General features: G+C 46.7%; 1 protein-coding gene across 1 annotated transcript; it reads right to left on the minus strand.

Moving 5' to 3' along the window:
• Positions 1-15: 15 nt before the first annotated feature.
• On the minus strand, positions 16-18,244 carry CCER2 (coiled-coil glutamate rich protein 2). The gene is made up of 6 exons (XM_083159941.1): positions 17,919-18,244; positions 17,363-17,409; positions 13,623-13,716; positions 11,235-11,303; positions 1,904-2,661; positions 16-518 (listed from the first exon to the last, which is right to left on the minus strand). Exons 1-6 carry the CDS (start codon positions 17,983-17,985, stop codon positions 444-446), a joined length of 1,110 nt encoding a protein of 369 aa, XP_083016067.1. The 5' UTR covers positions 17,986-18,244; the 3' UTR covers positions 16-443.
• Between the last annotated feature and the right edge of the window lie 7,031 nt (positions 18,245-25,275).

A 25,275-nucleotide genomic window follows, 5' to 3' on the forward strand; every position in this document is an offset into this window, starting at 1 on the left:
ACCCCCCCCCCCCCCCTCGTCCTCATCTGACACTTTCACTCTTGGTAATTGTAACTTAATTAATGAACAAAACATTTCTGTAAAGAGCATTTGTGTAAGACAAAAGAGGTGTGACATTATCAATAGCGGTGATCAGTGGCTTATGACATCTCCTCGTTCACATCTTGGAGGCACTTCTGAAGAACCACATTCACCGCGTACAGAAAATAATATAAAATATGGATATATTTACTCCTGGATAATCTGCACATAGGATCTGTTCCCAGAAGGTTAAAGCTTCATTGTAGTATAGCCACACAAATACAACCCTATATCTTCAAAACAGTATACAGCCAGTTGTGGGAGAATACCAAGGGATGGTGTACATAGGATACAAGAATGCGTGCAAGGCTTGTGCGGGTTATAGTCTGGAAGACAGAAGGTAACATCTCCTTCCGCGTCTCTCAGCCCTGGTGGATCTCCTGCAGTCGCTCAGCAGCTTTCCTGAGCTCTTCCTCTACTTCCAGGATGTCCCGTTCCTGGATGACATGAGAAATAGGCAAACATAGTTATTGTGTTCTACCATAGGGAAAGATTTACCAAAGGTCCTTAAAAGTAAATTTGGTGATGTTGCCAATAGCAACCAATCAGATTCTGCCTATAATTTCTCTATTACATCCTACAAAATGCTAGACAGAACCTGATTGGTTGCTATGGGCAACATCACCAAATTTAATTTTAGATGATGTTTTAGAAGTTTTAGAAGCTTTAGTAAATACAGGTTGACCACCGATTTTCTGGCAAATAATGGTCCGGAACCTAATCCGGACACATCAGGTGCCGGGGGAAATTAGGCTGTGGGAGGGTTTGAAAGAGGGAGCTGCCATGTGGGTGTGGGTGCAACTCTCCAAGCTGGGGAGCTGCGATGCAGAGGGATGGGGAACACAACCGGATGGACATACGGACCGGACAGGGGGGGGGGGGGGTGCTGCGGTGGGGGAGATGGGTGCAGAGCTGGGGGGTGTCTCACTGTGGTGGAGGGGGGAACCAGGTGCCCCTCTTACGCTCCAGAGTATACCACTGATAATCCAGCAAATTGTTAGATTATCGCTGGTCAACCTGTATACCCCATAGATTTGAGATATATATATATATATATATCACAACAGCTGTGGCTTCTTAAAAAGATATATATAAGATATATAAAATGCTATTTGTAGATCTTTGACCCTATCTAAGTTAAGTCAAGTAACTTAAGCTACTAAGTTACTGGGACCTAATGACCTTGCCGAGATAACAGGCACCAAGGTCATCATGTGAACTGAATTTTAGTCTACGCCACATATTAGTCTATGCCACATATTGTCACATAGTGAAAGGTACACACTGTTTTGTATAGTGTGTACAAGTGCACAATAGGCCATCGGGCTAATCAAGAACGTGACCCTGACTACTTTACGGTTGGTGCCAGAATTCAGAGCTGATGGTGCAAAGTGCTTGTGATTAGAACAAAGGATTATTGTTGCTGACTAAAGTACAAGTCTTCTGCTAAATAGTCATAAATTAGGGTTATAGCAAACCTGCAGACATATAATGAAAATATAGATATTGTTATTATCCTAGAAGTCTAACTTTACATCTCCGTAGTTCAAATTATCAAGAGGGTAATATCATGGGTGTGCTTGGTATATCTTTCTGTTCCAATAAGTACCATTCATTACAGTGTACATAGGGTGGCCAGTCCCGGGATCGGCGGGATCCTGGGATTTGGCCCCAAAATGTGTCCAATCCCAGGATTTCAGGATTAGACTGCGCCAGGCAGCGTCTAATTCGATTCCCGGCTGTACAGTCCCAGCTACCCTACATTGCCTCTATCTCTTCTAAATGCAGTGGAAATATGATATTTACAAAGTCATGCCCTTACCTGAGCTCTGTGTTCCTCTCGTTCCTCCATTTCCTCCAGCTCCCGTGCTTCTTCCTCCTCAATGTGCCCATGGTTTTCTGGCCTTCCTTTATGGTGGTACCTTTCCCTCCCTATCTCATCTTCTTCTGGCCCATAGTAGATCCTCTCCCTGTCCACCTCCCCTTCTTCTGGGTGATGGATATGCCTCTTCTCTTCACCATGGTAACCCTTCAGGTGAGTTTTGGTGTTGAAGTATTTCATGCCTTTGTCTTCAGACTCAAACTGGGCAGTTTCTTCCTGACTGGGGTCCTCTGCCATCCTTCTTTGTGATCCTCGTTTTCTCTCCTCCCAACCCTCATGGTTCCTTTGGTACCAGTCATTGCTGTGCTCATGGTATCCTCTGTCATGCTCGCCTTCCTCTGAGCTGTCTTCTTCATTCTCATCACTAAAGTGTTTTTTCTCTTTCCTCTTTGTGGCAACATCACCTCTGACCTCTTTTCCAGCTCTTTTCTTTGGACCTTCTGCTCTCTTCATGGGAGCATTTCTCTTTTCGTCCTCCTCTTCCTCAAGCAGCTCCTTGGCTTTTTCCTCAGCTGATGGTCCATGTTCTTTCTCCTTGATCTCCACCTTCTCTATTTTCTCAAACTCTTTTGATTCTTCGCTCTCTGATCTTTTAGTTCCAGTTTCCCTTTTGGGGGCAGGAATCGGGTTCTCATTGCTTCTCTTTCTAAGTTCTTCCTCCTCACTGCTTTCTTGGCCACCGTGCTGCTGTGACTTTTCTAGGGACAGCAGAAACACATAAAAACAGGTTCTGCCATGACATACACCTTTTTGTACATTTAGGCTCTAACTCAGCCTGAGCTGGTGAGTAGTATAAAGGTAATGCAGAGTCAGGAAGCACTGAGAGGGTGAGCAGTGTAGAGGTAATGCAGAGTCCGGAAGCACTGAGAGGGTGAGCAGCATAAAGGTAATGCAGTCAGGAAGCACTGAGAGGGTGAGTAGTATAGAGGTAATGCAGAGTCAGGAAGCACTGAGAGGGTGAGCAGTATAGAGGTAATGCAGAGTCAGGAAGCACTGAGAGGGCGAGCAGTATAGAGGTAATGTAGAGTCAGGAAGCACTGAGGGTGAGCAGTATAGAGGCAATGCAGTCGGGAAGCACTGGGAGGGTGAGTAGTATAGAGGTAATGCAGTCTGTAAGCACTGAGACGGTGAGTAGTATAGAGGTAATACAGTCAGAAAGCACAGAGAGGGTGAGCAGTATAGAGGTAATGGAGTCAGGAAGAACTGAGAGGGTGGGCAGTAAAGAGACAATGCATTCAGGAAGCACTGAGAGGGCAAGTTTAATAGAGGTAATGCAGTGGGGAAGCACTGAGAGGGCGAGCGGTATAGAGGTAATGCAGTAAGTAAGCACTGAGAGGGTGAGCAGTATAGAAGCAATGCAGTAAGTAAGCACTGAGAGGGTGAGTAGTATAGAGGTAATGCAGCGTCAGGAAACACTATGAGCAGTATAGAGCAATGCAGTCAGTAAGCAGTGGGAGGGTGATTAGTAAAGAGGTCATGCAGTCAGGATGTACTGACAGGGTGAGTAGTGTAGAGGTAATGCAGAGTCAGGAAGCACTGAGAGGGTGAGTAGTATAGAGGTAATGCAGAGTCAGGAAGCACTGAGAGGGTGAGCAGTAAAGAGGCAATGCAGTTGGTAAGCACTGAGAGGGTGAGTAGTATAGAGGTAATGCATTCGGTAAGCACTGAGAGGGTGAGTAGTATAAAGGTAATACAGTCAGGAAGCACAGAGAGGGTGAGCAGTATAGAGGTAATGGAGTCAGGAAGCACTGAGAGGGCGAGCAGTATAGAGGTAATGCAGTAAGTAAGCACTGAGAGGGTGAGCAGTATAGAAGCAATGCAGAGTCAGGAAACACTATGAGCAGTATAGAGCAATGAAGTCAGTAAGCAGTGGGAGGGTAATTAGTATAGAGGTAATGCAGAGTCAGGAAACACTGAGAGGTTGAGTAGTATAGAGGTAACACAGTCATGAAGCACTGAGAGGGTGAGTAGTATAGAGGTAATGCATAGCCAAGAATCACTGAGAGGGTGAGCAGTATAGAGGTAATGTAGAGACAGGAAGCACTGAGAGGGTGAGTAGTAAAGAGGTCATGCCGTCAGGATGCACTGACAGGGTGAGCAGTATAGAGGTAATGCACAGTCAGGAAACACTGAGAGGGTGAGCAGTAAAGAGGCAATGCAGTTGGTAAGCACTGAGAGGGTGAGCAGTATAAAGGTAATGCATTTGGTAAGCACTGAGAGGGTGAGCAGTATAGAGGCAATGCAATCAGTAAGCAAAGAGAGGGTGAGTAGTATAGAGGTAATACAGTCAGGAAGCACAGAGAGGGTGAGCAGTATAGACGTAATGGAGTCAGGAAGAACTGAGAGGGTGGGCAGTAAAGAGACAATGCATTCAGGAAGCACTGAGAGGGCGAGTTTAATAGAGGTAATGCAGTGGGGAAGCACTGAGAGGACGAGCGGTATAGAGGTAATGCAGTAAGTAAGCACTGAGAGGGTGAGCAGTATAGAAGCAATGCAGTAAGTAAGCACTGAGAGGGTGAGTAGTATAGAGGTAATGCAGCGTCAGGAAACACTATGAGCAGCATAGAGCAATGCAGTCAGTAAGCAGTGGGAGGGTTATTAGTATAGAGGTAATGCAGAGTCAGGAAACACTGAGAGGTTGAGTAGTATAGAGGTAACACAGTCATGAAGCACTGAGAGGGTGAGTAGTAAAGAGGTCATGCAGTCAGGATGCACTGACAGGGTGAGTAGTATAGAGGTAATGCAGAGTCAGGAAGCACTGAGAGGGTGAGTAGTATAGAGGTAATGCAGAGTCAGGAAGCACTGAGAGGGTGAGCAGTAAAGAGGCAATGCAGTTGGTAAGCACTGAGAGGGTGAGTAGTATAGAGGTAATGCATTCGGTAAGCACTGAGAGGGTGAGCAGTATAGAGGAAATGCAGTCAGTAAGCACTGAGAGGGTGAGCAGTATAGAGGTAATGCAGAGCCAAGAAGCACTGAGAGGGTGAGTGTAATGAGGTAATGCAGAGTCAGGAAGCACTAAGAGGGTGAGTAGTATAAAGGTAATACAGTCAGGAAGCACAGAGAGGGTGAGCAGTATAGAGGTAATGGAGTCAGGAAGCACTGAGAGGGCGAGCAGTATAGAGGTAATGCAGTAAGTAAGCACTGAGAGGGTGAGCAGTATAGAAGCAATGCAGTAAGTAAGCACTGAGAGGGTGAGTAGTATAGAGGTAATGCAGAGTCAGCAAACACTATGAGCAGTATAGAGCAATGAAGTCAGTAAGCAGTGGGAGGGTGATTAGTATAGAGGTAATGCAGAGTCAGGAAACACTGAGAGGTTGAGTAGTATAGAGGTAACACAGTCATGAAGCACTGAGAGGGTGAGTAGTATAGAGGTAATGCATAGCCAAGAATCACTGAGAGGGTGAGCAGTATAGAGGTAATGTAGAGACAGGAAGCACTGAGAGGGTGAGTAGTAAAGAGGTCATGCCGTCAGGATGCACTGACAGGGTGAGCAGTATAGAGGTAATGCACAGTCAGGAAACACTGAGAGGGTGAGCAGTAAAGAGGCAATGCAGTTGGTAAGCACTGAGAGGGTGAGCAGTATAAAGGTAATGCATTTGGTAAGCACTGAGAGGGTGAGCAGTATAGAGGCAATGCAGTCAGTAAGCAAAGAGAGGGTGAGTAGTATAGAGGTAATGCAGAGCCAAAAAGTACTGAGAGGGTGAGTAATAATGAGGTAATGCAGAGTCAGGAAGCACTGAGAGGGCGAGCAGTATAGAGGTAATGCAGTCCAGAAGCACTGAGAGGGTGAGTAGCATAGAGGTAATGCAGAGTTAGGAAGCACTGAGAGGGCGAGTAGTATTGAGGTAATACAGAGTGAGGAAGCACTGAGTGGGCGAGTAGTATTGAGGTAATGCAGAGTCAGGAAGCACTGAGTGTGCAAGTAGTATTGAGGTAATGTAGAGTCAGGAAGCAGTGAGAGGGTGAGCAGTATAGAGGTAATGCAGTCCAGAAGCACTGAGAGGGTGAGTAGCATAGAGGTAATGCAGAGTTAGGAAGCACTGAGAGGGCGAGCATTATAGAGGTAATGCAGTCCAGAAGCACTGAGAGGGTGAGTAGCATAGAGGTAATGCAGAGCCAATAAGCACTGAGAGGGTGAGTGTAATGAGGTAATGCAGAGTCAGGAAGCACTAAGAGGGTGAGTAGTATAGAGGTAATACAGTGAGGAAGCACAGAGAGGGTGAGCAGTATAGAGGTAATGGAGTCAGGAAGCACTGAGAGGGTGAGCAGTATAGAGGTAATGCAGTAAGTAAGTACTGAGAGGGTGAGCAGTATAGAAGCAATGCAGTAAGTAAGCACTGAGAGGGTGAGTAGTATAGAGGTAATGCAGAGTCAGGAAACACTATGAGCAGTATAGAGAAATGCAGTCAGTAAGCAGTGGGAGGGTGATTAGTATAGAGGTAATGCAGAGTCAGGAAACACTGAGAGGTTGAGTAGTATAGAGGTAACACAGTCATGAAGCACTGAGAGGGTGAGTAGTATAGAGGTAATGCATAGCCAAGAATCACTGATAGGGTGAGCAGTATAGAGATAATGTAGAGACAGGAAGCACTGAGAGGGTGAGTAGTAAAGAGGTCATGCCGTCAGGATGCACTGACAGGGTGAGCAGTATAGAGGTAATGCACAGTCAGGAAACACTGAGAGGGTGAGCAGTAAAGAGGCAATGCAGTTGGTAAGCACTGAGAGGGTGAGCAGTATAAAGGTAATGCATTTGGTAAGCACTGAGAGGGTGAGCAGTATAGAGGCAATGCAGTCAGTAAGCAAAGAGAGGGTGAGTAGTATAGAGGTAATGCAGAGCCAAAAAGCACTGAGAGGGTGAGTAATAATGAGGTAATGCAGAGTCAGGAAGCACTGAGAGGGCGAGCAGTATAGAGGTAATGCAGTCCAGAAGCACTGAGAGGGTGAGTAGCATAGAGGTAATGCAGAGTTGGGAAGCACTGAGAGGGCGAGTAGTATTGAGGTAATACAGAGTGAGGAAGCACTGAGTGGGCGAGTAGTATTGAGGTAATGCAGAGTCAGGAAGCACTGAGTGGGCGAGTAGTATTGAGGTAATGTAGAGTCAGAAAACACTGAGAGGGTGAGTAGTATAGAGGTAATGCAGAGTCAGGAAGCACTGAGAGGGCGAGCAGTATCGAGGTAATGCAGTCCGGAAGCACTAAGAGGGTGAGTAGCATAGAGGTAATGCAGAGTTAGGAAGCACTGAGAGGGCGAGTAGTATTGAGGTAATGCAGAGTGAGGAAGCACTGAGTGGGCGAGTAGTATTGCGGTAATGTAGAGTCAGGAAGCAGTGAGAGGGTGAGTAGTATTGAGGTAATGCAGTCCTGAAGCACTGAGAGGGTGAGTAGTATTAAGGTAATGCAGAGTCAGGAAGCACTGAGAGCGTGAGTAGTATAGAGGTAATGCAGAGTCAGGAAGCACTGAGAGGGTGAGTAGTATAGAGGTAATGTAGTCGGTAAGCACTGAGAGGGCGAGCAGTATAGAGGTAATGCAGTCCTGAAGCACTGAGAGGGTGAGTAGTATTGAGGTAATGCAGAGTCAGGAAGCACTGAGAGGGCGAGTAGTAATGAGGTAATGCAGAGTGAGGAAGCACTGAGAGGGTGAGTAGTATTGAGGTAATGCAGAGTCAGGAAGCACTGAGAGGGCGAGTAGTAATGAGGTAATGCAGAGTGAGGAAGCACTGAGTAGTAGTATAGAGGTAATAATAGACCTGCTGGCCAGTTTGGTGAAGCGCTGCACAGATCACTATAAATGGTAAATTTAAATAACTGTGTGGGGTCCTCCAGGCCTGCTCTGGTAGCGGAGTATAGTCGGGAGGGGGGGGGGGGTGGGGGGGGGGGACACAGGACAATGTGTGCTTCTCTTTATTTCCCACTATCCTAAACCAGGCGGATAATGTTATAGTAATCATTTTTACCTATTTTTACCTATTCTTCCCAATAGCTGTCCACCAACTAAACCGTATTGAACATACCAAATACTAACTCGAACTTTTCTAGATACATGTGAAATGTATGTGATGTATGTTTATGCCTCTCTTCCCACCCCCTTTGTGTTCCCTGATTGATGCTGCACTGTTACCACAAAAAATTCCAAGCATACGCAAGTATACCTGGCCAATAAAGATGATTCTGATTCTGATTCTGATGTACTTCACTGCGCAGGGCTAGTATTCCATCAGGAGGGGAAACACCATTAATTTGAGGGGTGTCCTGACTTTCTGAGGGATTCCAGCCCTGAACTTACCAGCTTTCGGTTGGCTAATGTTATGACAGGAGGACCCCACTCTGTAGCATTATCCACTTGGGAAATTGGGGGATCCTTGTGCCACTTTTACCATTTTTCCACCACTTCAAATACGGTTCAAATTTGTGACAGACCCGGGACATACCCCTTTCACAATGCGGCTCTGACCCACTGGGAGATCCAGATTTCTGCTTTAAATGGGACCTAGGTCATATTTTTTTTTTTACTTATCACCGGAATAATCTGAGTTTTAGTAGCAGTGGAAAAGGGGTATAAGAGCCTGACAGTTTCCAGAGGCTTCTGGATGGAAATACAGAGAGTAGTGAACAGTATATACTTGCTGTGAAATAAGGAATAAATGGTCATTTGGAAGCGAAAAGTGCACTTAAGAGGTCATTTAGATAACTGGTTGTTAAAATAAAATCTAGTGGAAGGGGAGTATAAATAGAAATCAGGGCAGTGACAGCATAAGGCAGTTGTATAAGGCAGGTCTGTTGGAAAAGAGTGCAAAAAGAGGGAATATATATATATATATGCATCCCCTCCAACTGTACCGATTTAGCCGGTACAGTACCGTTTTTTAATGGTCTGTACCGGCTAAATCAGACTGTACCGAATGTACCACTTTTTGATAGGCAGCTCCTCCGTCTCTGGGAACTGTAGTTTTCTTCTATTACACTGCTGGCTGCTCTTTGTGTGTGAGTGGCCTGATAGACTACATTTCCCAGGTAGCACTGCAGGGGGACTCACCGGGACGGCCGTCCTCCCCTTGCATAGTGATTTCTGCCCCGGAACCCCTGCACCACGTCTCCGTTTCCAGGGGAGGGCAAAATGTGCGCACACCACAGCGCAAAAGGGGATCGCCGATACAGGGCTGATAGCCGGCTGAGGAGGGTAAAGGAAGTGGGGTGGGCGCTGCTTACATGATACCCGGCTCATCCTGGGGCCCCGGGTACATGGTGTGAATGACGCCAGTCCACATTCGGAAAGGGGGCGTGGCCACATCCCCTTTTCCACTGACACGCCCATTTGGCCACGCCCCTTTTCGGATGTGCACCGATTTCTACCCTCCAGATGTTGGAGGGTATATATATATATATATATATATATATATATATATATATATATATACACACATATATATATAATGCCAAATCCTCCTCACCTCTGAGGTGAAGTACCACCAGTGGCCACTAGAGGCCAGTTGAGGGACCAAATTACTCCTTAGCAGAAAGTGAAAGCAAACTGAACTATTTCAAACTTGCTGGATATGGAAAGTCAGGGATTGGAGGTAGGACAAGATAGGGACTTAAGGCCCCCATACCATAGTCCGACTTGTCATGAGGACAAGTCGGACCCAATTTTCCCTGAGCTCCCCCGTCAGCTGCCCGGGAGAGCTCACTAACGATTTGGGAGAAATCACATGCGAACAAGGGCGTAACTACCATAGGTGCAAAGGGTGCAGCTGCTATGGGGCCCAGAGCTGAAGGGGGCCCATCTTTGCTGTCTAAGTAATATGATTTACATACATTTATCACAATCAGTTGCTAAATAGGGGGCCCTTACAAACTTTTGCTATGGGGCCTACGGATGTCTAGTTACGCCACTGCATGCAAACCCTTCTTTTTTACCGGTTTGTATTGCCGTGTTGCTACCGGTCTGCAGGACCCGGTTAACCCCTTTCGCACCAATTACCGGGTCGACCCGGCAAGAACCGGCATGAACCCCGTAATTAGGTGCGATGTGAAAGGGGTATAAGTGGAAATAAAGCTGCCTAGTATTTACAGATTACATAGAAAAGCAGACCGTATTTACCCTGCATAAAAAAAAAACACCCCTTGCATTGCAACATGGTTTGTTCCAGGTATTTTTATTTGCTTTGCTTCTAATTCCGAATCTGCCCTTTTATGTGCAACCAAGGGTGGAAAGATATGTTAAGCAGTCGTAGGACTGTAGATATGAGGGAGTATAGATAGGAAGAGAACGTAAAAGCTAATACAGATAGATTAAGGGGACAAAGTGCATTAATCTGAAGGACAGAAGCATAAATGATATTTGTCGCACAGTATGAATTTTTATGCTCATCTTTCCAGTTAAGACATCAAGGAAATTTCCTTTAGTGCAAATCATGCTTGCCTAGGAGGGACAGTGTGGTAGGTGCATAAGGGGTGTGGATAGAGGAAATGTGGGCTGTCCAAGGGGTGTGGCTTTAATGCTCCTGTCATCAGGTTTCTGCTCCGCTATACAGTGGCAAAAAAGGCAAATGTTGTATAGTGAGGTTACGTTGATGCAATTTCGCCCCCTTAGACCGCCCACTTGTACTCTGTAGAGCAGGGATGGGGAACCTTTTTTGTGCCAAGGGCCATTTGTATGGGGATGTAAAAATTTCTATTACAAATTGTCCTGCTGCAGCCGCCTCGTGCTTCCACGGCTGCCGCTGATTAAGAGGAATCTCGCAAGAAATACCGACCTCTCGCAAGAATTTCCCAGTACTTGACTCCCGGCAAAGCCGCCAGACGGGTGGGCGGGCCACTCAGACCAGCTACGGGGGCCGCATATGGCCCCTGGGCCTGAGTTTCCCTACCCCTGCTGTAGAGGGTGGATGAGAAGGGGGGTGAAACGGACGTGCTACTTTCAGGGGGCCTCTCTGGAGTTCTGGTGGGGTAGATAGGGCGTAACTACCATAGGTGCAAGTACTGCAGCTGCTACGGGGCCCAGAGCTGAAGGGGGCCCATCTATACTGTCCAAGTAATATGTTTTACATACATTTATTACCATCAGTTGCTAAATACGGGGCTCTTACAAACTTTTGCTATGGGGCCTACAAGTATCTAGTTACGCCCCTGTGAGGTAGGCAAGTATGCTGCAACTGTGTAACTAGGGCTATTTGTAGGTCTCCTCTGTCCAACTCGAGAATCAGTGATCTCTCAAATACTCGAGACCCTTTTCAGGAACAAAGCCTCCAGTATTCCCCAACTGTTCACGTTACCTTGGTGGGTCAGATCCTCCAATTCTCTGAGCAGATGTTGGTGACGCAAGATGGAGATCAATCGCTCATCTGTAAAAGCCAAACATTCAGACTGTAATACAAGGCACATCCACCAGGGTGTAGTCAACACTCACATTAACATGGGGAAAATGTAAAGGCAATGACATAATCGCAATAAGTCTGGCCCATGTTTAAAGTGGCGATGGTTTAAAGGGAAAAACCAGACAGGTTTAGCATAAGGTGCCCATACAAGTACACAGGAGCGTGCCTCGCATACCATTACAATGCAAGCCCCACAGAAATGGTGTGATTTGAACTACATGTGACTACTTTTGAACTTGCAAGTTCAAAATGCATACAATAATCGCACCGCGTATGGGCACATTAAATGAATGTGCCCCAGAGTGTCAGACAGTGCCTGGCTGTGCAGAGTCATAAGGGGTACACAGAATAACAGTGCCCCGGTGTTTGGAGACAGAAGTAGTACACAGAGTGACAGTGCCAGGTGTGCAGAGACATATGCATACGTCCCAACTTCTGTGCTGATGAAATGCGCGAGCGCCCGGAAAGGGGCGGGACGTATGCAAATGAGGGTGCGGCTTATGCTAATTAGCCTCTACCTCATTTTTCATACGAGAATAGACGCTGTGCGCATGCGCACAGCGTCTATAGTATTAGATTGGGGGGTCTCACAACTGCCACCCCCCGCAGCGGGACAATGCCTGCCGCAGGTGGGACAGCGGGACAGGACCCGAAAATCGGGACTGTCCCGCTGTAATCGTGACAGTTGGGAGGTATGCATATGGGATACACAGAGTGACAGTGACCGGATGTGCAGAGACAGAAGGGGTACACACAGTGACAGTGCCCGGGTGTGCAGAGACAGAAGGGGTACACACAGTGACAGTGCCCGGGTGTGCAGAGACAGAAGGGGTACACAGAGTGACAGTGCCCGGGTGTGCAGAGACAGAAGGGGTACACAGAGTGACAGTGCCCGTGTGTGCAGAGACAGATGGGGTACACAGAGTGACAGTGCCGGGTGTGCAGAGACAGAAGGGGTACACAGAGTGGCAGTGCCCGGGTGTGCAGAGACAGATGGGGTACACAGAGTGACAGTGCCCGTGTGTGCAGAGACAGATGGGGTACACAGAGTGACAGTGCCGGGTGTGCAGAGACAGAAGGGGTACACAGAGTGACAGTGCCAGGTGTGCAGAGACAGATGGGGTACACAGAGTGGCAGTGCCCGGGTGTGCAGAGACAGAAGAGGTACACAGAGTGACAGTGCCCGGGTGTGCAGAGACAGAAGGGGTACACAGAGTGACAGTGACCGGGTGTGCAGAGACAGAAGGGGTACACAGAGTGACAGTGCCAGGTGTGCAGAGACAGAAGGAGTACACAGAGTGACAGTGCCCAGGGGTGCAGAGACAGAAGGGGTACACAGAGTGACAGTGCCCGGGTTTGCAGAGACAGAAGGGGTACACAGAGTGACAGTGCCCGGGTTTGCAGAGACAGAAGGGGTACACAGAGTGACAGTGCCCGGGTGTGCAGAGACAAAAGGGGTACACAGAGTGACAGTGCCAGGTGTACAGAGACAGAAGGGGTACACAGAGTGACAGTGCCCGGGTGTGCAGAGACAGAAGGGGTACACAGAGTGACAGTGCCCGTGTGTGCAGAGACAGATGGGGTACACAGAGTGACTGTGCCCGGGTGTGAAGAGACAAAAGGGGTACACAGAGTGACAGTGCCCGGGTGTGCAGAGACAGAAGTGGTACACAAAGTGACAGTGACCGGGTGTACAGAGACAGAAGGGGTACACAGAGTGACAGTGCCCGGGTCTCAGACACAGAAGGGGTACACAGTGACAGTGCCGTGTGTGCAGAGACAGAAGGTGTACATACATTATCTGGGTGTGCTGAAGGGGGTACACAAAGCGGCCGTAGTTGGGGGCATCTGCAGAATCCTGAATGACCACGTTATGGTAAAACAAGTATTATATTCCGCACATCTACAGCCATATTAATCAGTATTGGCACTGCCAACAACCCCATGCTACCATAGGCACATGAGATCTGCCAGGCACGCGATTCCCTTCTCTGCGTGCTGGGCCCAGAATCGCCTTCAGCTTCATATACACTCCTATCACAGAGTGTTACCATGCGCTCACATTGTTGTCACTCTGAAACACACAATTTCATTGAATGACAAATCCGGTAAAGTTCAGTTCACCTCAGAATAGGAGGGATACATGTACAAAGAGTAAATTGACATCTGTGTATGTGCTGTATGCAGACCCCCCCCCCCCCCCCCCCCCCCCCTGTATGTGCGAGCAGAGAACAGTGCGACTCAGAAGCAGCTCCACAGTGACAGCTGAATATAAAGAGACAGAACCTTCTCTGAGTACTCGGAGACAGTTGCTGCTGACCCTGTCTGACCCAGGTGTGGACAGCGACTCTGCTAGAACCTCCAATATGCACCTTGTGACCTACAGAGACAGAGACAAGCTGTGTTATCCTGCATGTTACTTTGCATAGGACATAGAAATGCATTGCAGCTGCACAAATATTACATATATATACTGTGAATTGTGCTACACTTATTGGGAGTCCTCGTGATGAAATCTACATATTAATACCCCCACAAAATGATGAAAAACTCATGTTGACCATTCAATGTTTCAATCATTTCCACGTGACCTTTTGGTAATGACCTATTGACTGTCCACCTAGATGCTTTCGGCCTTTTTTTACCGCAGATTCTCAAACTTGGACCTCAGGCACCCAAACAGGTCATGTTTTTTAGGTCACCTGTGTATTTCAAAATGTGGCAGTTGATAATCCTGTCAGGTGACCTGGAAAACATGACCTGTGTGTGGTCCCGGTCACACGCAGCCGCAGTGGTACATGGTGGGCACACTACTCACCCGTCCGTGTCCGCCGCCGGCTGAGTCCCGGCGGCAGGCTAGAGGCGACAGGGGTAGCGGGGCGGTGAATGCTTCTTGGGGGGGCCGGGTCTCGCTGCACGGAGACGGACAAGTCCTAGGCGGAGCTTTGAGGGTGGCGCCGCTATCTTAGGTATGGGTTAAAGGGCTTTTGGGCCAGGTCAGGGTGTTTCCTGTTTCCCTGCACTGTCAGCCGCCCTCTAGGTATATAGGAGATCTGACTGCTGCTTGTCCTCAGCTGAGCCTGTCCGTTGTTCCATTGCGGAGGCTCCAATCCCCATTGCAGTTATCCTAGCCCGGTCTGTTCTACCCGGTGCGGTCCGACCGATACCTTGCGGACTCCCTCACAGTGTTTTTAAGCTCCAGCGAATTTTATTCTTATAAGTTCTTCAATCATTGATCCAATTATCAATGTCATTCCCACTCTTCTAACTGGATAACTTCCCAAGTCTTCACCATTCTCCTTCTCATCTTCATCATCTTCAAGCCACCCTTCTTCTAACAGTACATAATCATCATCATCAGTCATTTATCTTCAAGCAAACAATTATCCCAAACCCCTATGCAAGAACTTATTGCTTTCTTGTTTGTTTTTGACCGTTAAACTTTTTCACAAAGAAGTATTTGAGGCCTGCCTGTTTGTTTTCCATTTATGAAAAGGTCTTTCATTAAACCTGATCGTTTTAACGCCTTGATGAGGTAGCTTCATCCGCCCACCACACTCCACATTGACTTGTTAACCGTGGCACTGTAAATTAACATGATATCTACAAAAGCTCTCACGTAAAGTTGAACGGCAGTCCAAGCAACTTCCTCACTTATTAGACTATTACCTACTCCTATCCTAATTCCCTGGACACTGCCAAACAAACATATTTCCAGTCTCTCATCTCGAGTCTCTCATCTCCGCTCAAGCCTCTAACCACAACCGGCTTTTAATACATTTAAATCACTTCTTAACCATCCCTCCCTCCCTCACCCAACCCACCAGCCAGTATCAATGCGCAAGATCCTGCTTCCTTCTTCAAGAACAAGATTGCTAAGATCCGTGATGAAATTGTATGATACAACTTGAACGGTATGATTGTGGGATCTGTTGTGTCGGAAGTGCAGTTGTTCTCAAAAAAGGGGTGTGGCCTCAGTGGAGCGGTGTGGTTTTAGGTGGAGGGGCAGGGCCAAGTGCTGCCAACACTGTTTTTGTTGTTTTGGGAGCTCCCGGCTCCCCCTCCCACACTGAATGCACATCTGTTCAGTGATCACCAGCTGATTTGCAGAGCAGTGGTGATCGTCGGCTCATCCAACTGGCCCCCGCCGGAGGAGTTGACATCAAAACTGGGGAGGGTGCATTTGCATGTGAGCTGAGCAGTGAGCTGTCAATCACTGGCGGCTCCTGCAGCAGCTGTACGGGCGGTCGGCGGATCGCCCGTACACACATATTGATGCGCCAGTATATATCTTTAGATATATTGGGACTCAGCTGTGTTGCACAGTCGACAGAATATATCTGTGAATGACGTGAATTACATATATATCGATGGTACACACTGGTCGATGATCTGTTGATATATCGGCTGTTCAATCAAATGGCCGATATATCGGCCAGTGCGTACACACCTTTACTCTCTCTTAAACTACCATTTCATCTTTCAGCTCCCATTTACCAATTTGGGAGAATTACCTACACTCGCCTCACACACTTTCTTAATTTACACAACTTGTTGGACTCAATTCAGTCAGGCTTTTGTTCCCAACATTGAGTCCATCCAGGGACAGTGAATCATTTGGTCACCACTAATGCCCTCCCACGCACAATTAGGGTCATTTTACTAAGATGGGAGTTCTATTAGAGATGGGATGTTGCCCATAGCAACCGATAAGTTTCTATCTATTAACTTCTAGAAGGTGCTAAATAAATATCACCAGGCTCTGTATACCGCACCAGGCTCTGTATACCACGCCAGGCTCTGTGTACCACACCAGGCTCTGTATACCACACCAGGCTCTGTATACCGCATCAGGCTCTGTATACCACACCAGGCTCTGTATACCGCACCAGGCTCTGTATACCGCACCAGGCTCTGTATACCGCACCAGGCTCTGTGTACCACACCAGGCTCTGTATACCGCATCATGCTCTGTATACCGCACCAGGCTCTGTATACCACACCAGGCTCTGTATATCGCACCAGGCTCTGTATACCGCACCAGGCTCTGTATACCGCACCAGGCTCTGTATACCGCATCAGGCTCTGTATACCGCATCAGGCTCTGTATACTGCACCAGGCTCTGTATACCACACCAGGCTCTGTATACCGCATCAGGCTCTGTATACTGCACCAGGCTCTGTATACCACACCAATTTCTCTATATCGCACCAATCTCTGTATACTGCACCAATCTCTCTATACTGCACTAGTCTTTCTATACCACATGTATGTATCACTTTACCACACTAGTCTCTGTATATGATACTGATCCATTAAACCACAACAGTCTCTCTGTACTGTACCAGTCTCCCTATACCACACCAGCCTCTCTGTACTGTACCAGTCTACCTATACTACTACACCAGCCTTTCTGTACTGTACCTATGTCTTTATACTGTACCAATCTCTCTATACCACCAGTCTCTCTGTACTGTACCAATGTCTTTATACTTCACCAGTCTCCCTGTACCACACCAGCCTCTCTGTACTGTACTAGTCTCTTTATACCACACCAGCCTCTCTGTACTGTACTAGTCTCTTTATACCACACCAGCCTCTCTGTACTGTACCAGTCTCTATACAACCAGTCTCTCTATACCACCAGTCTCTCTGTACTGTACCAGTGTCTTTATACTGTACCAGTCTCCCTATACTGTACTAGTCTCTTTATACCACACCAGTCTCTCTGTACTGTACCATTCTCCCTATACCACACCAGTCTCTCTGTACCGTACCATTCTCCCTATACCTTTCTATGATAGAACCTGAAAGCAGAAGTCACATTTGCGCTGTGAGGTGCCCTGTTTTGGGCATTATTATGGAATCACATTATACCCATGCTGTGCCCCTGCGCTCAGACACGTGCCCTCCCTCACCAGGTCATACATGTGTGATACACTGGTGAGTATTATCTCTGATGACCAGTAACGTGGTACTCAGGTGAGTATTTCTCCACACCTGAATACAGGACAAGTCCTCTCACCTTTTCTTCCTCCTCGGAGAGCTTGCTGGACAGGGGAATGGCCGACACTAGTGAGAGCAGAGACAAACATCAGGGCATTATACAGCGATATGGAAAAGTGGTCTCATATATATATATATATATATTATATGCGGGTATAACAAGTCATTCAATAGGAGTCTGTACATTATACAACCACAGAGGCTACTACACTGATCTATACCATTATAACTTACAAAGCACCATAAGAAGTGGGTGTAAGGGAATGTACTAAATAAAAGATGTACTGTACATAATACCACACACGGTCATGTATGTGCTGTCAAATGCGCCATGAAGCTTCCCATAACATACACATTAATAGTCACATACAGTAGGTAGATCTTACAAACAACATTTGTTATGTAATAACTTGGCCCTTAGTGACAGGGGCACCAGAATCTGCTCATCTGCTGATGCCGATCTCATCTTGCCCTATTGCTGATGGAGCTCTCACCTTGCAGAGAGGCTGAGCAAGGGGTCTGCTCTGAAACAGAACAGTCACAGATCCTGTCTGACGCTGCATATTCCTTCTTACCTTGCATCCAGACAGCAACAAGCAGTAAACATTTCACAGAAGCACCCATCCTGGATGTGCAGCTCATCCGTCAGCCCGGGCTGCAGAGCTGGGGGGGCTCTGATGTAGGTGGGGGGCTGCAGATGGAGCTGGCTAGGAGGATGCAGGGAGACTGGTCCAGAGTTTGCAGAGTCTGTTTGTGCTGCAGATTATATAGCTGGCACGATGCACAGTGAATGTCACCATGTGACTCCCCCCTGCAGCTGTCTGTCCTTTACCTGTGTCTCGCTCTCCACCTCCCCTCTCCTGTGTGCGCATCCACAACAGCTGGGCCGTCTCCTCACTGGCTACCAGTGCTCCAGAGCTCATCTCCTGTCACTTCAGAAGTGTCCTGTCCCCCTGTGACTCCTCGCGCCCTGCAGGCGACTGCGCCCACCTCACATCAGTATTAAGTACATAACAGCAGTTAATTGTTTTCTTGTCAGCATCCATGTTAGCGATAATCTATAATGCATTATATAATGCATTCATTGGTGATTTGCAACTGCTGCTACATTGGTTTATAAATACTCTATTACTCAAGGTCTGGTCTCTTCACTCTAGTGCTAGCATGTCCAAACTACGGCCCTCGAGCTGTTGTGAAACTACAAGTCCCGTCATGCCTTGCCAGAGTTCTGCTATTAGGGAATACGAAAACTATGGCAAGGCATGCTGGGATGTGTAGTTTCACAACAGCTGGAGGGCTACAGTTTGGACATGCCTGAATGGTCCAGCTCCTCACATGTTACAGGGTCATGGATCACAGGATCATATATCAGGATACAGAAACCACAGCTACCCTGGTGCAATCTCCAGGCCAAAATACTGTAGCTTTGTGAGATCTGGGTCACAGTAAACAGCTTCCCACTAGATACAGTATATACTGATGCGTCCTTGCACACTGTTGCTTAAGTCGCGGCACCGAGCATCTTCCTCGCTGACAATGTGCATCTTATTTGCATAAATAAAACAAAAGCGAGGTACAAAATTACATTGCTGGCCTGCAATGATCATTTCTGACATTTGTGCATCTGTGTGCGAGTGAGTCTAATCAGTGTACAAAGGGCCTGATTCAGACCTGTTTGCTGGGCTGTGTATACTCACAGCCTAGCAAAGAGGTCAGTGCCGCCCTTCCAAAGATTTGCCCCTCCCCCTTGCTGGTGGCAAGGGGGCATTTAAAGGGAATAAAAGTCAGTGAAAACTGACTTTTATTTGCGCCGCTGTTCACTGGAGACGGGGAGGGCGGCTGACATCCGCCTCGAGCAGGCAACAGGCCCAAATAGTGCTATGATGCAGCACAGAGGCATAATTATAGATCTGGCGCACCCCTGCCAGAAAAGATTCGGGTATCCCCATTCCTCCCCATGGTAAAGGGATTTTTTTTGCTGTTGATTATAAAGTGCTAACCTTTAATATGACATGATGCAATCACTAAAGGGTGACATCACACAATCACTAAAGGGTGACATCACACACAGTTACAGGCTGATCCGGCATGGGAAGTAGGCCTTGTTAGTGAGAGCTTGCATTACCTTTGAGAGAAATAACGGTCAGAGATAAATGTTAGTTATAAGCTGATTGGTTGCTATGGGCAACCTCTCTACTTTAGCTCTTCCTCGGAGGCGCATTTACTGTAGGATCCCATATGTAAGGCGATCTGGGCAGGATCTAAGCATTAGGTCAACACAAGCATTAGGTCCACAATGTAAAGGTTGGCAACCAAAGGTCGACATAAGTTTTTAGCATTTTTTTTTTGAGCCAACATGTGCCGACAGGCGGTATTTCAAGGCGTGACATATGCAAATAATGTCCCCGTCCGGCCACGCCCCCTTTACACCCGCTCTGGCACTGAATAGACGCTGTGCGCAGCCTCTATTCCTTCAGACTGGGGGGACTCCCAACTACCCCCCCCCCCGCCCCGCCGTGGGACACTGCCGGCCACAGGCTGGGGAGGGGACCATCCCAAAGAACAGGGACGGTCCCGCGAAAAACGGGATTGTTGAGAGGTATGTTTTTATTCCATCCAACTAACTAGTTGAATTGTTGAAGGAAAGTTGGGATCTGCCCAGATTAGGTCAATCTTTCAGCTGCTGTTTAAACTTTTACAACCTGACTGAAAGCTCCACATAAACCAGGTCAGCTCTACAGACCTGCAAAACTAGGTTTAGTAGGGTAATTAATAGTTTGTTAGCATATATTTGGCCAAAGATATGAACCTGCCCAACACTCTGAAGTTAGGGACCTGGTCGACAAAGTGGTTAGATGGCCATTGGTGGTCAGATTCACATCTTTGGCCAAATATATGCTAACAAACTCTTAATTACCCTTCTAAACCTAGTTTTGCATGTCTGTAGAGCCAGCTTGGTTTATGTGGAGCATTCAGTCAGGTTGTAAAAGTTTAAACAGCAGCTGAAAGATTGACCTAATCTGGGCAGATCCCACTGGCAGTCTAGAATCATATTTCTACACAGCTCTACAGACATCAAGCACTTCTCATGGGAAAGCATCAGAAGTCTAGCTGGAGGTGCAAAGTTGGATACACAATTAACAATGTGTACCTAGCCCAACATCTCTTCTGACAGAACATGGCCTGTGGCAAGTGCAAACACTGTTGCCGATACTGGGTCCATCGAGGGGGGAGTCACGTAGTGGTGTCACTTGGGTAGTGCGGGCCACACTCCAGTGTCACCTGCTGAGGCAGTGACACCAAATTGCCAAGTCCTTCTCAGTAAATGGCTGGGTCAGAGGGCAGGTGCCATCCGCCCCCAGGCCCATTCAGTTTTGGTGATCTAGGGCCACCCGGGAGGCACACAGGAGGAATGCAGAGAAAATCTCCCTGGTTGCCCAGCGCAGGGCTGTAACTAGAGTGGTGCAGAAGGTGCCACTGCACATAGTGCTGCAGGGTAGGGAGCGCTGTTGGCACTGCTGGTCAATTATCTGTTAATTACGTTAACTTGTAACTTCGGTACTTGTTTCCTAAAATTGTGTCCATCAGGACCCCCCCCCCCGAAATCGCGTTGATCGCATCGCATGCAACCAAATCGCATGCGATGCAATCAACGCGATTTTTTCATTGGAATCAATGTAAAAGGGTCCCTGAGACCCGATTTTACATTGGCCCCAATGTTAAATGGCACCCAGACCCCAATTTTTATTGTTTGCCAACCCTGATGGGTCAAATGCCCCCCCATTGTTAACGTCACCCCATGATCAACGCCAACCCGAAGCGTGGCGAGCGCAGCGTCAGCGTGGAGTTGATTTTATATAGTGTGGCGAGCGCAGCGAGCCCGAAGCATGGTGAGCGAATGCGCATTACTTCACAGGTATTACGCGTCCCCTCGGTGGCTCACTGCATTTGCCACACTATATAAAATCATCTCCACGCCGACATGGATAGTCGGGGTATGAAAAGGTCGGAGGACGCGTACCGCCGCCCCTTGCGGGCTCGCTGCGCTCGCCACGCTTCGGGTTCATGTTCATCGTGGGGTGGCGTTAACAATTGGGGGGGGGGGAAGGGGGCATTTCTCATGTAAAATACCCATAAGGGTGGCTATACAATGAAAAATCAGGTCCATTGGCCCATTTAAGTTTGTTCCCTATGTAAAATCGCGTCCAACGCATCGGTCGCATCGCATTCCTTAACTTAAGGCATGCAATGGAAGTGATTTTTTAATTGTCTGGGAAAAGGCTAAAAATAGCCCTGAAATCGCGTCGGTCGCATCCATCGCATACCTTAACTTTGGTATGCGATGACCTACGACGGGAACCGTGCTAGGAAACAAGTACCGTAGCTTCACTTCTCTTTGAGGCCCAGCATCATATGAACTTAACTTGAGAGCTCTTTGATATTCAGTCACACTGTCGCTTTCTACATTTCAAGATGCTGACGGGAGTTCAGACCCATCATCTGTTGCATAGATCAGCATGGCAGATGAGCAGATCTATGTAGATGTATTCTTTAACATCCTTGCTGCAACCACACCTGCATCACAGCAAGGATGTTACTTGCTGTGATGCAGCAGGAGGGGTACGTGTAAGTATGTAATGTACAAGTAGTGTTGCATAGTTACAATTCTCATAATTTTTATGTACAGTAGGATAAAATAGCTCAATGAGTAGGGTGCTTGGCTGAAATGCAACAGGTTATGCGTTAAAATTCTGGATATTAGAAATGTAACGGAGTAAAAAAGAGTGCATGCATGTGGTATAAAGAGGATTTGTGTCCAATAGAATACTTTGTAGCATTCTACAAATGTTTGTGAATAATATATCTGTGAAGGGGCATCATAGCATGGGCATTCTCTGGGATCAGTTGTGTCATGTCTCTTGCCCACGAGGGCATCTGCTTTACATCCCTATTGGAAAAATGTGGGTGGGGGATTCTCTTTCTGGCTCAGGGCACCAAAAAATCTAGTTACAGCTTTGTCCCGGCCACCACTGTTGCAAAGTCCATATCACTCCAGTCCGCACCGATGCCCCAGGTTCCCCCCTCAACGCATGCACCACCATAGCGTATCAAACACTAGGATTTATGGATGGGCTTTGGTGCTTCACACCTCCCTCCACTGCTTCCCTTCCCAGAGGCCCGAGCAGTCTTGTCTTCCCCAGGTGACTCATGGCTGCGGCAGAGAGGGAACATTAGAACATGGTGCCAAAGTACAAACGCAAAGATAATAAAAGTAAAAAAAACGGTTGGTGCATTACAGATGGAACAACATATCTGAATCACCAAAGAGGTATAAAACACAAAACAAGAATGAAGATACTGTACACCTGGATTTAAAGCAAAAAAAAAGTAGGGAGAGAGAATATTGAAGCCACTGAATCATCATCTAGTTGGGAGATGGAGCAGCTGGAAGATACATTGTGGGTTCTGAGCACATGTACAGGAAGTTCTTCCTAAAGTGAGGAGGGGAAGGGGGTCTATGAAGCTCTTCTATGAATGTCTTGAGAAAATGCTGAGTGAATCTTTATTTTTGAATGGAGGCCTCCAAACCATCCTGTAGATACAGCCAGTAATTTCTTTGCCCACTCAGCCACTCATACACCATCAGGAAATTGTTGTACACCACAGGAACCTGCTTTTTTCTAAGTGATTTGTAAGGGAACTTAATCAGGAGAGAAACGCGTGTGGTTAATACAAGGGTACTTCATCGAGAGTGAAACATGCACAGTTGATGTAAGGGTAATTGATCAGGCTTGAAACGCGCAGAGTTGATGTAAGGAAAATTGATCAGGAGTGAAACGCGCACGGTTGATGTAGGGTAAACTGATCATGAGTGAAACGCACACGGTTACATAGTAGGTGAGGCTGAATAAAGACTTGCGTCCATCTAGTTCAACCTATGTTTATAGTAGCTTATCCCTTGTTGTATAGTATGTTATGATATTTTAAAGACAGATTTTGTTACTTATTCATACCCATGGATGTTTTTAACTAATAAATGTTTATCCAACCTTATTTTAAACGTATTTATAGTGTCTGCCGACACCACTTCTCCAGGAAGAGAGTTCCAAAGTATAACTGCTCTGACTGTAAAGAATTTTTTTCTTCTAGATGAACAAAATCTTTTTTCTTCTAATCTAAACTGGTGCCCTCGCTTCCTAGATTCCTTTCTAGTAGAGAAAAGGGTGTTTGACAGTTCCTCATATTGGCCCCAAATATATTTATACATGTTGAGCATATCCCCCCTTAAACGTCTTTTCTCTAGTGTAAATAGTCCCAAATTGTTTTATCTTTCCTCATAGTTTAAATTCTCCATTCCCCTAATAAGCTTTATTGCTCTTCTTTGGATTTTTTCTAATTCTATGATGTCCTTTTTATAGTGCGGGGCCCAGAACTGCACTGCGGTTGATGTAGGGTAAACTGAACAGGAGTGAAACGCACACGGTTAATGTAAGATACTGATCAGGAGTGAAATGCGCACGGTTAATGCTATGTCTGATCACATACAATTGAAGAGACGAGTGAATGTTACATGACTTTGTAATGGATGAAGGTGACATAACCTAGGGATCATAGTAAAAGGTCTATTGTAATTGTTGGCAGTCTGTTTACGGATATATTGCTTGGATAAAAGTGCAATATCCAATCATTAATTTCTAATCATTTATCTTTAACTGTAAATATCTCGCCTCTTATTACATTTGTAGGAGCAGGTCCCATAGGATCTTCAATCAATATTCAGGACGGTATTTACATTCACAAAATAAATGTTGTGCTGCAGATGTAAGGACGCAGATGTGGTTTGGGGCGAGGGACGAACAGGAAAAGATAAGTTTTTGTTTGGTGGTTGCGGCAGACACACAGTTAATGTACAGTCGCTGTTCTATCTTCCTCCCGCTATTGTTCCTGGCAGATCCCTGGCAGGTGTCCCCCTTTCTATTGTGCGGCCTTTGTCTATGAAATGCTACCTGCAGGCGGTCCTACCTGCCACCTGGGTGACGACGGAAAACTGCCTGGAGCCACCACATTAGTGTGTTATCAGGCCCGCCCCGCTGTCGCCATCATGCAGGTGGTGGATACACAGTCGTATTATGGAATTAATGTTCATTTCTGAAGTTGTAAACCAGATGTAAATCACATTGCAAATTATGTGTCAACATCAAAGGGTTATATTTTAGGCAGGTTGGGGGGGGGGGGGAGTCATTTGATGAAAGCACCTACAGTGTACGTCAGGATCAGACTGGCCCAAGGGGGTACAGGGGAAACCCCAGAAGGGCCCCACCCCTATCTCTATGGATCCGGTTCCAGACGAATTCATGAATTCTACATTATATTTTTCATCAGGATCTTATATGCATCCTGATGAAAAATCCCTAATGGCTTTGAAACATCGATATGAGGAAAACTTTAAAAGTCCACGGAATGCCACCTTATTCCTGTAATGCAGGTTCATCTGGGTCATTACACAATCTTTGAGGAAGGCACACTGGCATTTACAAGTCTGAGACTGGAGAGGCAATCCTATATATGGTGAGCCCAAATAACGGAGACGTTTGCTGTAGCGGCCTTGTATCGAACGTGTTTGCCGATAGATGGCGAGGTGTTTTCCCAGTGAATGGCTTCACCTCAGTTTCTTCATTCTTGGAAAGTTGTGGTTAAGAAATAGGGAGACCACCCAAGACAATGAGTAGATAGTATTATAGTATTATAATATGGGACCACTTAAAATAAAATTGACAAATAGTTTAACATCAATATTCACAATAAAATCCAATAAAAATGGATCACAAGGTATCTGTGTATCCAAAATGAGTACATTTTGCTAGCCATATATTAATATAATAAAGGTTTTTATAATAAATGTCGTTCAATGCATTTCATCTTGCGACTTCA

This window comes from Crinia signifera, chromosome 9 (genome assembly GCF_055691185.1).
Source record: "Crinia signifera chromosome 9, ASM5569118v1, whole genome shotgun sequence".
NCBI lineage: Eukaryota > Metazoa > Chordata > Amphibia > Anura > Myobatrachidae > Crinia > Crinia signifera.